General features: G+C 40.4%; 1 protein-coding gene across 1 annotated transcript in view; it reads left to right on the top strand.

Moving 5' to 3' along the window:
- Positions 1-15,105, top strand: part of atp8a1 (ATPase phospholipid transporting 8A1) — a 265,900-nt gene that overhangs the window by 206,876 nt on the left and 43,919 nt on the right. The window contains exons 26-27 of the mRNA XM_034181944.1: positions 2,172-2,355; positions 6,094-6,204. Of these exons, the coding sequence (XP_034037835.1) occupies positions 2,172-2,355; positions 6,094-6,204 (295 nt within the window). The remainder of the gene's footprint in view (positions 1-2,171; positions 2,356-6,093; positions 6,205-15,105) is intronic.

Below are 15,105 nucleotides of genomic sequence, written 5' to 3'. Positions count from 1 at the left end.
AAGAGACACAGAGTGATTAATGGGGCCTCTTTAAGCATGGAGAATATAAACATTCACAGTTCCAGAGCTTAAGACAGACATGCAGTTTACGACGTAGTCTCTGGAGACTCTCTGTACCGTACTTTACCCCCGAGTTTGTGGTGCACCAAGAGGAAGCCACTGTGTGGGAGGCTGTGTGCCTGGCTGTCACTTGTGGTGTAAAGTCAATTTTGAAGACTCGTAAAAAGGAGACTTATCGGATTTGTTCCAACTATCAGCTAATGATTCACTGTACACAACGGACCGAGAAAAAAGAGGTTAGTCTGTGGTTTTTGGGTTTGTTTGTTTTTTAAAGGTTTTTCTCACTTTTTCTTTTATTTGGAATGACTCCTTTCCTGTATACTGGAGTCCTTGTAAATGCAAAACTCTACTATTGAACTTTGGAAGGTACAGATGTCCAGGTGCTTCCTGGAATATAGGGGGAGCCACTGACCACGTCACCTAAAAATGAAGTGTGTCATAGTGAGAACATGAATCAACCCCCTCCAATAGACAGGGGCCACTCTAAAGGAGCCCTCCATGGTTTTCCACCTGAACACAGTTCTGCTCAGTCAGACAAAACGCACCTCAATAACCCTGAGATGTTTTGGAAGAAAATGCCATGGGCTGATAAGTCAGTGTGGGAATGTTTAGAAGATGGTTCACAGCCATAAATCAAACACAGAATTCCACAAATGAACATCACAAGTACAGTCAAATGTAGGAGTGTCACAATACGTGGATCTGTATTGAACTGTACAGTACACACACAACGGTTCGGTGCACAGCATACAGTTCAACTCTACACAGTATGATTATACATATGTGTAGATATACATATGTGCGTCACTGACATTTCATCTCATGTCCATAGACTGTTGCTCTAGTTTCATGCTGTGCAAGGAAGCGCAGCCACACCCCTCAGTCTGCTGTCTGTGTTTGAGGTGAGCAAAGGAAAACGGCGAACCAGCCAGTTGAAGCGAACGGCTGGAGATATTGGAAGCATAAATGGAATTGTTAATTTACCTTTTTCTTCCAAAATATGAACCTAAAAATTAATCACTGTCCCCGAATGAGATCAATTGTTGACTATTTATATCCCCCCACCCCCACTTGGACCTGAGAAATTCTAAGCCTCCCAAATATAGAATACAGAATAAAGATAATGATCTTTTAAATTAGTTTTTTGGTTGCCAAGTAAGTGTATAATTATGACTTCAATATATGAACTAATTTTGAAAACCTCAGGCACCCCCCTGCGATCCATGGCAACCCCAAGGGGTGGTAAAACATTGATCCAAAGCATAAGAGTAAATCCATATGTGATTGGCTCAAAAGAAAGGCTAAGCAGCTATACAATGTAAGACAATGAGGCAAGCTAAAAATCAGTTTGCCACTTCTTATCCCCATTAATAAGAGAAAATGTTATTAGAAGGCTATTGTGGAGAAGATCCTTATAGAGGTAAATGTGTGCTTGTTTGGCATCTGGTAAGGATGCCTCTTGGGCGCCTCCCTAGGGAGGTGTTCCAGGCACATCCATCTGGGAGGAGACACCGGGAAACACCCAGAACGAGGTGGAGAGAATATATCTCCACACTGGCCTGGGAATGCCTCAGGATCCCCCAGTCGGAGATGGTCAATGTGGCACGGGAAAGCTGGAGCTGTTGCCCCCGCGACCCGGACCCGGAAAAACGGTTAAAGATGAGTGAGTGATTATAAGTCAACAGTTAACTTAGTTTATTTCCCATGTGACCTCCGGTCTGCACGAAGTTCATGCAAGTTGATTGTCGATGGACTTGTTCTACTTAAAACAGGAACAAGCCCCTCATTGATAATTGACTTATTCTTTACATTTACTTAAGTAAAAAATGCACACATTAAATATGACCAAGCACTTTTTGTGATATTTCACCGGTCCAGTGGAAACGAGCGGTTTACTTTGAGGTTTTAAGCTTGCCCCACAGGCTTACAGTGTTTATTTCTTGACTGGGTTTCTGTTCTAATTCAACACTGGATTGATGATTGTTTTTGTCCCAAGTGAAAATTTGAACCCTAAAGCTTCTAAAAATGGTGTCCAGTTTGAAAAATTCCAGAGTTCCCCTTAAGTACCCAATCTGATTATATCCACTACATATGTTGCTGCTCTCTTTTAGAGTGTCTCCACTTCAGAAGTCGGAGGTGGTAGAGATGGTAAAGAAACAGGTTAAGGTGATCACGCTGGCTATTGGTGATGGTGCCAATGATGTGGGGATGATCCAGACGGCCCATGTTGGGGTGGGAATCTCAGGCAACGAGGGCCTGCAGGCAGCAAACTCCTCCGACTATTCGATCGCCCAGGTGAGCACAACATCAAAGGTGCAGTTTGAACTCCATTATAGCTGATACTTTATTCTTTCAGTTTAAACAATCAGTTTAATGCTGACAGAACTTCACCTGTGCTTTTGTAATCAGAACAGACAAAAAGAACCACCAATACACAATCTATACTGGATGTAATTCAAGAAAAAAAAATTCTAATTTACTGAACTAAATCATGTAAAATTACTTGCATTTCAATTTATAAGTACAAAATGTGGCATATTTAAAGGACATTTCTCACATTTTTTAACATACCAGTTAGTAAGACATAAAACAAAGTACTCATGATTGTGTCTCTGCACACATGCACTAATAATTAGTTATCTCTGATGTATTTTATTCCTTTCATTCTGAGTGTTAGCAGGTGCATTTCCAGAAAACGTTTCACTCAGCAATTCTCTACATTATTCAGTTTGTGACATCCTAATTAGAAAAACAGAAACATCCCAATGACTGACAGACAGAGGGAAAGGAAGATGCTCCGTCCGAAAAAGAAGCTTCTGACTTCCTGTTCGAACGTGATGGCTCAGATTTACAGAGAAGAGATGATCCGCTTCACCCCAAAACTCTTAACTTTTTCAGTGTCGGATTATGGAGCCTTTGGTGACGGATGCTGGTTTACTGAAGCTGTGGGCATGGACGTGGGGACATGTGACACTGTTTTTAACACAGTGCCTGGACATAGAGGTGGATTTGTTTCATTGAAAAAAGTTAGAATACATTATTTCCTGGAATGAATGGACATTATTTAACGTGCCACGATCGAGAGAGGCAGAGCTGCAGCCAGGGCGATCTTGCGTGCGCGCTTCTTTGATTGCATGAAGTTTACATTTGGAAATTAATCCATAACATGACGGGGTGAGTCTGGCATGTTCAGAATTTTACCCCTTGTGTGTTTTGTGGCTAGATTTCTTTTTTCTTTGAGAGAGTGTAAATTCGGAGCTGGAATGTGCGTATGTGTGTTGCGAAGCTCGGTGTGTGTATGTGTGTCTGCACGTGTGTGCGCTGTACAGCTGACGAGATGTTCTTTTCCCCCGACAGCACGTTTTTTTTTTGTTTGTTTGTTTGTTTGTTTGTTTTTTGTTTTTTAGATTTTATTGATAACACACAATTAATTGTGGACAAAGCTGAACCTGGAGCAGAGATGGTTGACAGGCTGCATTTGACTAATTGCTGCAGGTGCACATAAACCTTCTCAGAGCTGCTGCTTTTACCGTGACTACATTAAAATGAACAGTTATTACCTAAAATGAAGCATAACACGACATCACACTTATGTGAACTTTGGAATTAATCTGTGCCTCCGTTCTTAACATTATCAGCTGCATTCCATTGAAGCGCACACTGGGACGCGTCTAGTTGCAACGTTAATTGTCGGAAACACCACAGTACTCACGAGTAGTTTGTTTTCGAATGTCTCCATAGCTGTTTGTTGCGAATGCCATATACTTTAAAACCGGTCATGAACATGCACAAAGTAATCCTGGTGGATCATCAGATGGTCACTAACGGCTGAAATCTAAATTGTTATGAGTTTGGTGCGATGTGTCCTTTAAATTGAATTGTCCTGTAAGGTCACCATTCTTTTGAAAGACCACAGTATTGCAAAGTTAATATGTGATCTAAGCATTTGTTTGTAGTTGTAGTTCTTGATGCCTGTGTTGTTTTTCTTCCACCTTCCAAAAAGAGAGATGACAAATGTGTGAATCCTGTTATTGTCTTCTCAAATGTACCATGTGTTACTGATACGCGTCATACATTGTTGTTTAACAATACATTGTGCGCCTGCTGGGGCATCAGTTTATACAGTGAAGCAGCAACACTTGTGGCACAAGCATCAAATAACACCTAACTCCTAAGAAACGAAAAATACAAATATTTACTTATACCCTAGCAACAGCTATGTCTGAAATTCTGCATCAATATCTGATTCTCAAAGGAAAACAAACAACAAAAGCTGTGTAGCTTTTCTTCCCGGCACGCTGCTCTGTACATCATGTTTCTGCTGTACATCCTCTGCAGCCATGTGTTGTTCAGTACCAGTATCAGTATCAATTTTGGTGGGTAAGAGATGCAGGATTCACTTGATCAGTACATAAATAAGGCTTTTAGCAGAATACGAAGCACAAAATTCATACAGTTTAACTGGATAATTTAACGAACGGCTTTGTCTTCCACAAAATGGTCCATATATATATATATATATATATATATATATATATATATATATATGGACCATTTTGCACTTGCATACATACAAGATGCAATTTTCCTGATGCTAGTTTCAGAGATTTTTCTTTGGATGGATGGGATTTTTGCTTTGCATTTTACTAGAAATTCATATAAACCACTTGCCTCAAGCTTCTGCTCAAATATAATCACACTTATCAGCAAAAAAAAAAGTTGTAAATGCACCATGTCTTGTATCATATGGTAAATAGAGCGCAAACCTCTGCCAACACTAGTTTGCAATTCCACAATATTTGACTTTGGAAAAAATTTTCAAGCTCAAAGTCCTCTCAGAAGTGGCTTTTCGTGAGCTAAATTAAATGTGGTCAAATGTCAGGAGTACGTATTTCAGTTCATGCACTTGAATCAAAGGTTTTTATGGTGTTGTCAGGGTTTTTTTGTTTGTTTGTTTGGGTTTTTTCAACTTTTTCAGTTTCTGAATTCTTTTTCAGATAATTTTCACAGAACATTGGTTATCTCTGCTATGTACAATTTGTTATTGTTTTTTGGCACTTGGGTTTCCAACTGATAACTGGAAGATAGACAAACAGGCATAAGATTGGAACCTAGATCCAATTTTGGTGTTGTAGGTAAATCCATAACAGAAAGAAATGAGTGATTGAGGCACTTTTGATTGAGATATAATGCAAAATGTACACCAAATGGGCTTTTCAATATTAAATTCAAATGTCCACAAAATCCACAATCCAGATCAGATCCAGATCAAGCTTTGTCAAGTGATAGTGCACTTCACTTTCAAATATGAGAGTGACTGGGGCACGTTTGATCAAGATATAATGTAAAAATACATTAAATATGGTTTTCAATGTAAAATTTAAATGCCCACAAAATCTGTAATCTGGATCAAATCCGGATCAAAGTCTGTCAGTCAATAAAGTATACCATCCTACATAACGCTGTCAAATATGAAAGAAATTCAGTCTTTTTGACAGTTATGAATTTTTGAAATTTCAGTGTTAAAGATAGGGATTTTTCCAACATTTTTCCTGACTGTGCCCTTTGACCTATGATCTTGAAAATTGAATCAGTTCTTGCCTAACAGAATATGAATCTTCAGTAAAAATTTAATAACGATATATGAAAAATTGTGGACTTCAGGCTTTTCACAATCAGACAGACAGACAAACGGGCAAAAACATAAGTTGGTGGAGGTAATTATGAAGCCATTATGCTGAGTCCTTGGACACAGACGAGTGTCCTTGCAGGCATTACTCCACTTTCAACAACTTGAAGCTTGTCCTCATCTGTCAAGTTTTGTTTTTGAATTTCTAGATGTGTTGGGGAGAGTTTAGTCTGCAGTGGTTCCTCAGTCCTTCAGCTACAATTGGACAAAAAAATAGATGATTGCTTTGTTCAACCCAGATATTTGTTGCGGCTGTAACAGTCTGCATAGTGTTCTTTACACAGGATACCAAGATTCATTTTGCTGTGCTTTTACCTCCCCTCACCTATTTCCTCAATAAACAGTTCAAATACTTGAAGAATTTGCTGCTGGTCCATGGAGCCTGGAATTACAATCGTGTGGCCAAGTGCATCTTATACTGCTTCTACAAGAATATTGTCCTCTATATCATTGAGGTGGGTCTCACACACACACACACATATATATATATTAGCGTTTGAGACTTACTCATGTGGAACTCAGCTTGAACCTCGAGCATTGACATTTGTTCATTATTAGGGACAGGCAAAGATTCCTTGTTAGAGTTTCCATGTTTGTATTTCTGTTGACTGGCTCTCTCACATTCGCTGCCAGTTTGTTCGTCTCCTGCATGAATGGTTTGAGTTCAGCCTTTTAACATACTGGGAGAAAATGTTCACACACCACACTGTAACGAAGGGGAAATTACAGTATGTCAAATTAACTGGATGTCTGCCTTTAGGAACCTGTAATGTTATCGGAGCCAACTCATCTGTAACTGTGTGAAACGCTCAAACAACGTTCCTTTCTCTTTCTACTGTAGCAATGCTTGCATCAATCATTGTTTCTTGTCTGTGTTTCTGGTCTTATTTTTGTGAATTGATGAGCAGTATTTGTTTGGCGTTTGTTATACAAAATGCTTTTCCCTAGAATGACCAATTCGGTGCAGGGAAAGAATGCGTGTCGAGTTTTTGCTCCCATTTTTATCCACCCAGTTTTTCCTGATACCTCTGTGACTGCTCCCGTTTTGTTGGAGTGCAGAGAGAGAGAGAGAGCGTGTGCATGTGCATGTGATGCAGTTTGACAGATACCAGAACCCCACTACTGATTGCAAGTTCAGAGGTATAACTAAGAGTGAGCAGGTAGGTTAAGGGCTTCCTATCAGCACCAGCTTCATCATTCAGGTGGCTCAGATATTTTGATCTGTAGGTCGTGCTCTCACCTTGCAGAAAGAACAACTTCAAGCTTTAATCAGAAGATGCTCATTGTTTAAATAATTTTAATTTGATCTTACTTGCATTTGTTTGTATGATCTAAAATCAGTATTTTGGAGTGCACACACTCGCTGTAACAATGAAAGCACTGGCAGAACACAAAACTGCAAGTTAAATTATTGCCATCCGTGGATGCCCTGATTGCAGCACTCAAGAAGTTGAGTGAGGAATCTGAATGTCTGGGTTTGTGATTGTCTTGGATCAACACTAAGATCCAGGATTTTTTGACTTCCTGGACTCAGTCATCAGTGTATCTGCTCGTGGTTCAAATTTGCAGTGACGTTCACCTGGCAGTGACATTCATGTCTTTGGCTCCTCAGCCTTTGAGGTCAAGAGACGTCTGGGAAGAGTTTCTGGAGTCATGGGGTTGCTGATCAGAGACGTTTGGTGCTTCTGATATCTTTGCTGAAAGATGAAGGTCCACCTGTACAGTTGTGAGACTTGGATCTAGAATAAGATGACAAGTGGATGCTTTTTGGTACCGTGTCTGTTCAGAGGATTGTTGCAGTACTGCTGGAATTTCTTTGTGTCAACAGAGCAGTTACAGTATTTAGGGAGACTCTGTATTCTCTTGCATGGTGAAGGAGCATCAGCTTTAATGTTTTGGCCATGTGGTGCGCTAATCTGGGCATGATCCAGCACATAGGTGCGTGAGTGTGGAGGACTCTAGTGGCTGGAGAAGGTCCAGTGAACACTCATGTTTCACCTGTCTGCGATCGATAGGTGGTTACTGTGTAGAGGTGTGGGCTGGTTGTCTGCCTGGATGGTTGCTGTCCAGAACCCAGGGCGGCTCCGTGGTGACATGGATGCAGCAAAGTGAGACACCAGTGCATGCTCCCGGACCTGACTCGACTTACCGCAGTAGATTTCGATCCTAACTCAGATTCTTAAAATTGTACAGCTAACTTACTTTTCTTTTTTAGACAATGTCGAATGTTAGTTAAGAATTAACGTTTCTAAAATTGGTGAGTTTAATTTTTTTTTTTTTACATTTTAAATTACAGCACAAAGAACAACACTAGTTTACAGCTGCCTTTATTACAAAGTAACACAGCCACTTCTTTCAGCTTTCCAGTCACTCAGATCTGCTGCACATCCACTGTAGGATTTGGCACAAGTTTTACACCGGATGCCCTTCATGGCACAGCTCTACATAGCAAAACACATTCACAGTTCCTGGTTTTCCGAAGCAATCTCTTCCCCTAGTAGTAATTGGGGCCTACTCTGTTTTACTCGTGAGATGTGATGTGATCAGGTTACTCATAGCAGTATGGTTAAACCAGAGACTACACCAGCAGAAAGGGATAAACTGTCTGAAGGGGTCAAGTCACAAAGGATCCTCCGGTCCAGGAATTGAACATGTAACTATTGCTATCCAAAAATAATATTGTCATTTGTTTAACAGACTTGGATTCATAAAACTGTGCTTTATTTGAACTAAAACCAAATTCAGTCAAAACATGAGTTTTATTCTCAGTCATGCTGCCTGTTTCTGTCCTTTGACAAGACACTTTGTCTGCATTGTCCCAGTCCACCCAGCTGTACAGTGCATCTGGAAAGTATACACAGCACTTCACTTTTTCTATATTTTGCTATGTTGCAGCCTTTTTCCAAAATGGATGAAATTCATTTTTTCCTCAAAGTTCTACACACAATACCCCATAATGACGATGTGAAAAACATTTTTTTTGAGATTTTTGCAAATTTATTAAAAATAACAAAACTAAGAAATCACATGTGCATAAGTATTCACAGCCTTTGCAGTGAAGCTCAAAATTGAGCTCAAGTACATCTTGTTTCCACTGATCATCCTTGCAATGTTTCTACAGCTTAGAGTCCATCTGGGGTAAATTCAGTTGATTGGACATGATTTGGAAAAGCACACACCTGTCTACATATAAGGTCCCACAGTTGACAGTGCATGTCAGAACACAAACCAAGCATGAAGTCAAAGGAATTATCTGTAGACCTGTGAGACAGGATTGTCTCGAGGCTCCAATCTGGGGAAGGGTACAGAAACATTTCTGCTGCTTTGAAGGTCCCTTTAACCACAGTGGGCTCAATCATCTGTAAATGGAAGAAGTTCAGATCCATCATGACTCTTCCTAGAGTTGACTACCCATCTTAACTGAGCGATTCGGGATGAAGGGCCTTAGTCAGGGAGGTGATCAAGAATCCAATGGTCACTCAGTCAGAGCTCCAGCATTCCTCTTTGGAGAGAGGAGAACCTTCCAGAAAGACAACCATCTCTATAGCAATCCAGCAATCAGGCCTGTATGGTAGAGTGGTCAGATGGAAGCCACTCCTTTGGAAAAGGCACATGGCAGCCCACCTGAAGTTTGCCAAAAGACACCTAAAGGACACACGGACCATGACAAACAAACAAAATTCTCTGGTCTGATGAGACAAAGATTGAACTCTTTAATGTGAATGCCAGGTGGCATATTTGGAGGAAAACAGACATCATCCTTACAATGAAGCATGGTGGTGGCAGCATCATGTTGTGGGGTTGTTTTTCAGTGGCAGGAACTGGAAAACTAGTCCGGATTAAGGGAAAGATGAATGCAACAATGTACAGAGACATCCTGGATGAAAACCTGCTTCAGAGCGCTCTTGACCTCAAACTGGGTTGAAGGCTCATCTTTCAGAAGGACAGTGACCCTAAGCACACAGCCAAGATATCAAAGGAGTGGCTTCAGGACAACTCTGTGAATGTCCTTGAGTGGTTCAGCCAGAGCCCAGACCTGAATCTGATTGAACGTCTCTGGAGAGATCTGAAAATGGTGCGTGTGATTTCTTAGTTTTTGTTTTTGTTTTTTTGTTTTTTTCTTTTTACTAAATATGCAAAAATAAAAACCGCTTTTCATGTTGTCATTATGGGGTGTTGTGAGTAGAATTTTGAGGGGAAAAAATATTCTATTTTGGAATAAGGCTGTAACATAACAAAATGTGGAAATAGTGAAGTGCTGTGAATACTTCCTGGATGGAATGTAAAGGAGTACTGGTGTTGCAGACCAAACGGTTTCTAGATAAGCTCAGATGCATTCTGAGCATCCAGAACATTAATTTTAATGTTTTGAGAAGACCATAAAGTGGACACCATTTGACTTATGCAATTTTAAACTGTGGATATAAGTACTTTATTCTGAGAATAGCCAGCTTTGATTTTATTAACATCCTGGTGTAAATAAGGTATCACTCATGTGTAGAACTCATAAAGAATGATAGGTTGAGTTTTCATTAAAAAAAAACAACTGCAATGTGGTAAAATGTATTCATAAATATGAAAGAACAGGCTCTTAATAATTATTAACTATCACATACTGTATTTTTTTTCTCAAGATTTGTTTTTGCATAAGTTTGAAAAAACAACAGATCATAAGTTTAGGACAAATTACTTATGAATTTAATTTTCGAAGTGGCACTAATGACAACTCATACTGAACATAATTTCGCTTGCATAGACTGATTTTGGAGATCAAGCAATAATTGCAGATGGGTTTTCTGAGGTCCCAGATAGCTTTTCTGATTTCCTTTTCTAACTTTCTGAATTTAGTAAATTAGCATATAGTCCATTGATACTTATGTGTTGACACTTTCAAATCTGGGCAAATGCAGTCCCAGAAAATTCCGAATGTGGCAAACAAGACACAGGTGTTGTAAACAAGTCAATGCTGCTAAAAATACAAACTTGCAGAAACAAAGATACTATTCTGACAGGGTTTTGCACATAAGACTGGCATAGCATGTTTCAAGTACACACATATATGTCAGAAGGTGGGGGGGGGGCATACCATATTCTGTCCCCCCTGGTTGAAAAGGTGGGGGGGACATGTCCCCCCTATCCCCCACCAAATTGCACCCATGGATCCAGGGTTATCCATTTGCACCATTGACCCTCGGGGCCTATGTATATCGGACTTACAAACCTAATGAAAACATAGCAGGATGGCTTTGCATGGTTAATTCTGTTTAGAAACCCCAATGTAACCAAGGCCTCAAAATGTGCATGTGCAGTGTCGTTTACCGTGGTTCAACTACAGTCTGGCTGAAGAAAAAAAAACTCATCTTGACAATAGTCATGTTGTAGTCAAACTGACATTTCACTCAAACTCAGTATGGATTTCTGGTGCCATACATTAAAGAATTTACACAGAAAAGTAACAATAATCATTATTGTTCAGCTTACCCAACATTCACAGTAAGTTCAGCATGGTGAAGAATTGTTTTTACAGTTCTAAACATGCCGTGCAGTGACAGAAGATCAGCCAGATGTCTTGTGATCATCACCACAAAACCTGTCATGGAAATATGAGCATTTTAAAATCGTCTTTTGTTGATTTTCGTTCTCTGACACCTGACCTCTGGACTCCTTCATCCTCATTGTAGCTTATGTGCCATGGAAAATCAGTGGGCTACCTTATACATTCCAGCCTGTCTGCTCCTTGCTTATCGTGACCCTAAATGGAAGAGGATAGTCGGTCTTCTTCCAAACTGTGATTACAGTTAGTATTGCTGCAGTTGTGTGATTGCCCTTTTCCAGATAAGGTAAAATGCCAGTTGCAAATGTTGATCCAAAGTAAAATTTGATTTGCCGTAATTTGACATTTATGTAGACTCGAGCATTCCAGATGACACATTTCATCTGTGCCTAAATGTTGAACTTCTATTTTTCACTGCTTATAGCCACATGACTGTACTAAGGTCAGTGTTTTATACACTATGAATTTACTGTTTGACTTGCACACAGTTGGTGTGCATTTTAAACATAAATTCGAAACCACACAACCCATGTACTGTACTGCATTTGAACCCCAAGTGGAACTGTACAGTCACTGAGCCCAGAATCACATTAGAACTTACTCAAACTCAACTTTAGTAATTCGTTTTGTTGTGTGCCCAACTGCAGCTACGCTTTGAAACATACCAGCTCTTTTTTTCAAAGGGTTTTTTTTCCCCCTCCTCTAACTGGAAACTAACATCTACAGTTCTGTCTGCGGGGCGAGCTTCTAGAACACCTTTTGTTGCTCTCTGAAAACACAGCTCCTCCTCCACTGTGCTATGCTCCTTCAGGGGATTCGGGTGGATAATAGGAGAATTCTTCCCTGTTGAGCTCCTTCAATATTTCAGATGTCCATCTTTTGTAAGCACCTGTCATCTAACACACCAACACCACTAGGGTTTGGAAAAGCTTCATTTGTTGTACTAATGGGTTTACTTTTATGCCTGCATGTTTTTCTTGTTGACTCTCGGGCAATGTTGCAAAGAGACACTCAAAGATGCTGATAGGAATTGTAACTTTTTTTTTTGTTCACAACCTTGTTGTCGGATACAGTGGGTGTTAGAGTATGAATGCCACAGCTGGAGGAAAAGTCACTAAGCCCCTTTTCCCCTTCACTCTTTCCACTGACTCGGCCCCTTGGGTGAAAAATAGAGTAGGATAATGATGGATTCTGTGGTTAATGTGGAAGGTATTGCTTTAGGTATAACTCTGTCTGAGGTTCCTGTAGCAGATGTGTGGTAATCCAGGATTTTGTTCCATTTTTACTTCAATCCAGTGGAGACAGCTAAAACTGCTCGTAGGCTCCAACAGCATCAAGAAGATCCTGTTGTTGAATATCCCTACAGACAGACACACCAACAGACAGACATGACAATTGCAATGGCCTCTTTCCGCTTTGCATTCAGGCCAGAAAAAAGCCCATCCTCTAATGTTTCATGAATTTAGCGCAGAATTCATGACTCCTGCTTCATGTAAGATTATTCTGTTTGTTACAAAATAGGGGTGAGAGGGAAAAAGGTCAGCTTCTGCAACTTTCAAGCTAACAGACCCTTTCAAAGGAAGCCATAGCAACTCTGTTTACATGGCCAATCCAGCTAGCTGTTGATGTTTGATTGATGCACTCCCAGGGTGCTACAGTAGGGGCCGATGGACAAGTGGCATTTATGAGGTAATTACATGAAAGCTCATTCAGTGCAGTTGGGGAAGGCTGGGTGTTTCAGGGAAAAGCTTACCATGAGTGGCACATTGAATAAAATCTCAATGGCAGCTTGTCTTTGTAGCAGTACTGCATATTTCCAGCATATTTATCATCTCTTCCCTTTATGCTCCTTTTCTTCTTTCCTTGCTTTGTGTATGAATTCAATTAGCATTCCTGCAATACAAGGCTTAAGGCCAGCAGAATCCACATTGTTGGAGACAAATGCCATGTTCCCTTCACCTCGAGGAAAGGCCAGAACTGTGGCACAACCTTAGGATCAATGATTTTGGATTTTCTGATGAATATGCAGATGGTTTTCTTACCCGATCCCCCTTTTCTTAAAGCTTGCTTCATGTGCAGTGGGAGAAAGAAGCCAGCCACACCTCTCAGCAGAGTGGCACTCAATGGGTAGAAGAAAAGGGGATGAAAAATCCTGCCTGGTACTTCCCCTAACGAGCAAATCAATGCATCTGTCCCTCAAGAGATGTAGTGGGAGAAAGAGTGTGTGTGTGTGTGTGTGTGTGTGTGTGTGTGTGTGTGTGTGTGTGTGTGTGTGTGTGTGTGTGTGTGTGTGTGTGTGTGTGTGTGTGTGTGTGTGTGTGTGTGTGTGTGTGTGTGTGTGTGTGTGTGTGTGTGTGTGTGTGTGTGTGTGTGAGAAACTCTATTGGGACCCCAAGGACAAGGCCAAAATACTCACACAGAAGCAGTCAGCACATGCAATGAATGGGAACCTTTTTTAACTTAGCACAACAATATATCAGCCCAGAGCTTCTCATTGAACACCGCTCTAATTAATTCAACAGTTTGACCTACTCACAAGCCTCTCGTTGCCATTGCTTGAGTCATGCTAATGGTTCATGGCTTTTGTTTAATCTGCACATAACCCTGAACAACAGCTTCTGAACGTGTATCTCATGGAAATAGACACCACGATGGTCCAATCAATGCCTCACTGCCAGTTAAGATATTGCACACCCTGTGGTTCTCATGGTTGAAACCCAAAACTCTACAAGATTCACACCATCCCATTGGAATGAAACACCCCATCATGGTACAATACACCTGATGGTGTGAAAGCTTTGTGTTGGTCAAGCGGTGAGTGCACTTGTATCCAGAACAGAAGGTTCCCAGTTCAAAACCAAGTCCTGCCTGTTGTCTGTGTAATGTGTTGTTGCGCCACGAAGGGCACTCTGTGTAAAATTTGTGCCAAATCAACATGCATCTCCATCTCTGATCTGCTGTAATCACTCCCAAGTGGGTGGAAAAAGAAACAAGCCGAAGGAACCTTTTTAGGCATATGAAGACAGAAGAGCAACTGTTGGGGATCTCAAATTGGCTTTGAACCAAGTCTGAGAATTTGTAAAAGTCCATGCCTTCTTTAATAGACTTAAATGAAGCGTGGAGGCTCTTGGATGGTCATGGCCAAAACACAGCATCCCTGACATTCTCTTGACAGCTTTGGCATGAGTAATAATGAGCCCGTTCTGCACCGTGAAGTGTCAAACAGCAACACTTTGAGCAACAATTTGATTCATCATTTGAAGGCTACCGCATAGTAGCTGATGGACAGAGAAGGAAGCTTCAGCAGCGCTAAAACAACTACGTGAATAAAGATGTAAAATAGTTTCAATTACAGTTGCATTGTCAGTAAACTATGCTTAAATATCAGTCACTCAGCTTTTCGAAAGACATCCCCTGTTTTGTAATCTTTCTGTTGAACACCAAAGGACATGTGTTACTTGAAATCAATTTAGGCCTTTAATCTTCTGAATTCACAAGAGAGAATAGCGTGTGTGGGTGGGTGTAAAATACACTGTCTTCTCTAAGGAAAATTGAATCTAATAGTGATGATTGAATCTTGGTCCAAATAATTTTGGATTTTCCTCAGTACTGTGCATCATCATTATCAGTATTAGTCCAGACTGACACTAAACATCTTCTGTTATACTGTAAATAATTATGGTCAGCTAAAATCAAGGCATAGTAAATTCTTTATACAGCTCCCTTTTTACTCACAGCAGATCTGATTTAGAGAGCATTTATAACTGTAGCATTAATAATATAGTAATGTGTGCTGTATATT

Source organism: Thalassophryne amazonica, chromosome 11 (assembly GCF_902500255.1).
Source record: "Thalassophryne amazonica chromosome 11, fThaAma1.1, whole genome shotgun sequence".
Taxonomy (NCBI): Eukaryota; Metazoa; Chordata; class Actinopteri; order Batrachoidiformes; family Batrachoididae; genus Thalassophryne; species Thalassophryne amazonica.
The sequence above is the reverse complement of the archived record's forward strand: the minus strand, read 5'-3'. Positions and strand labels throughout refer to the sequence as shown.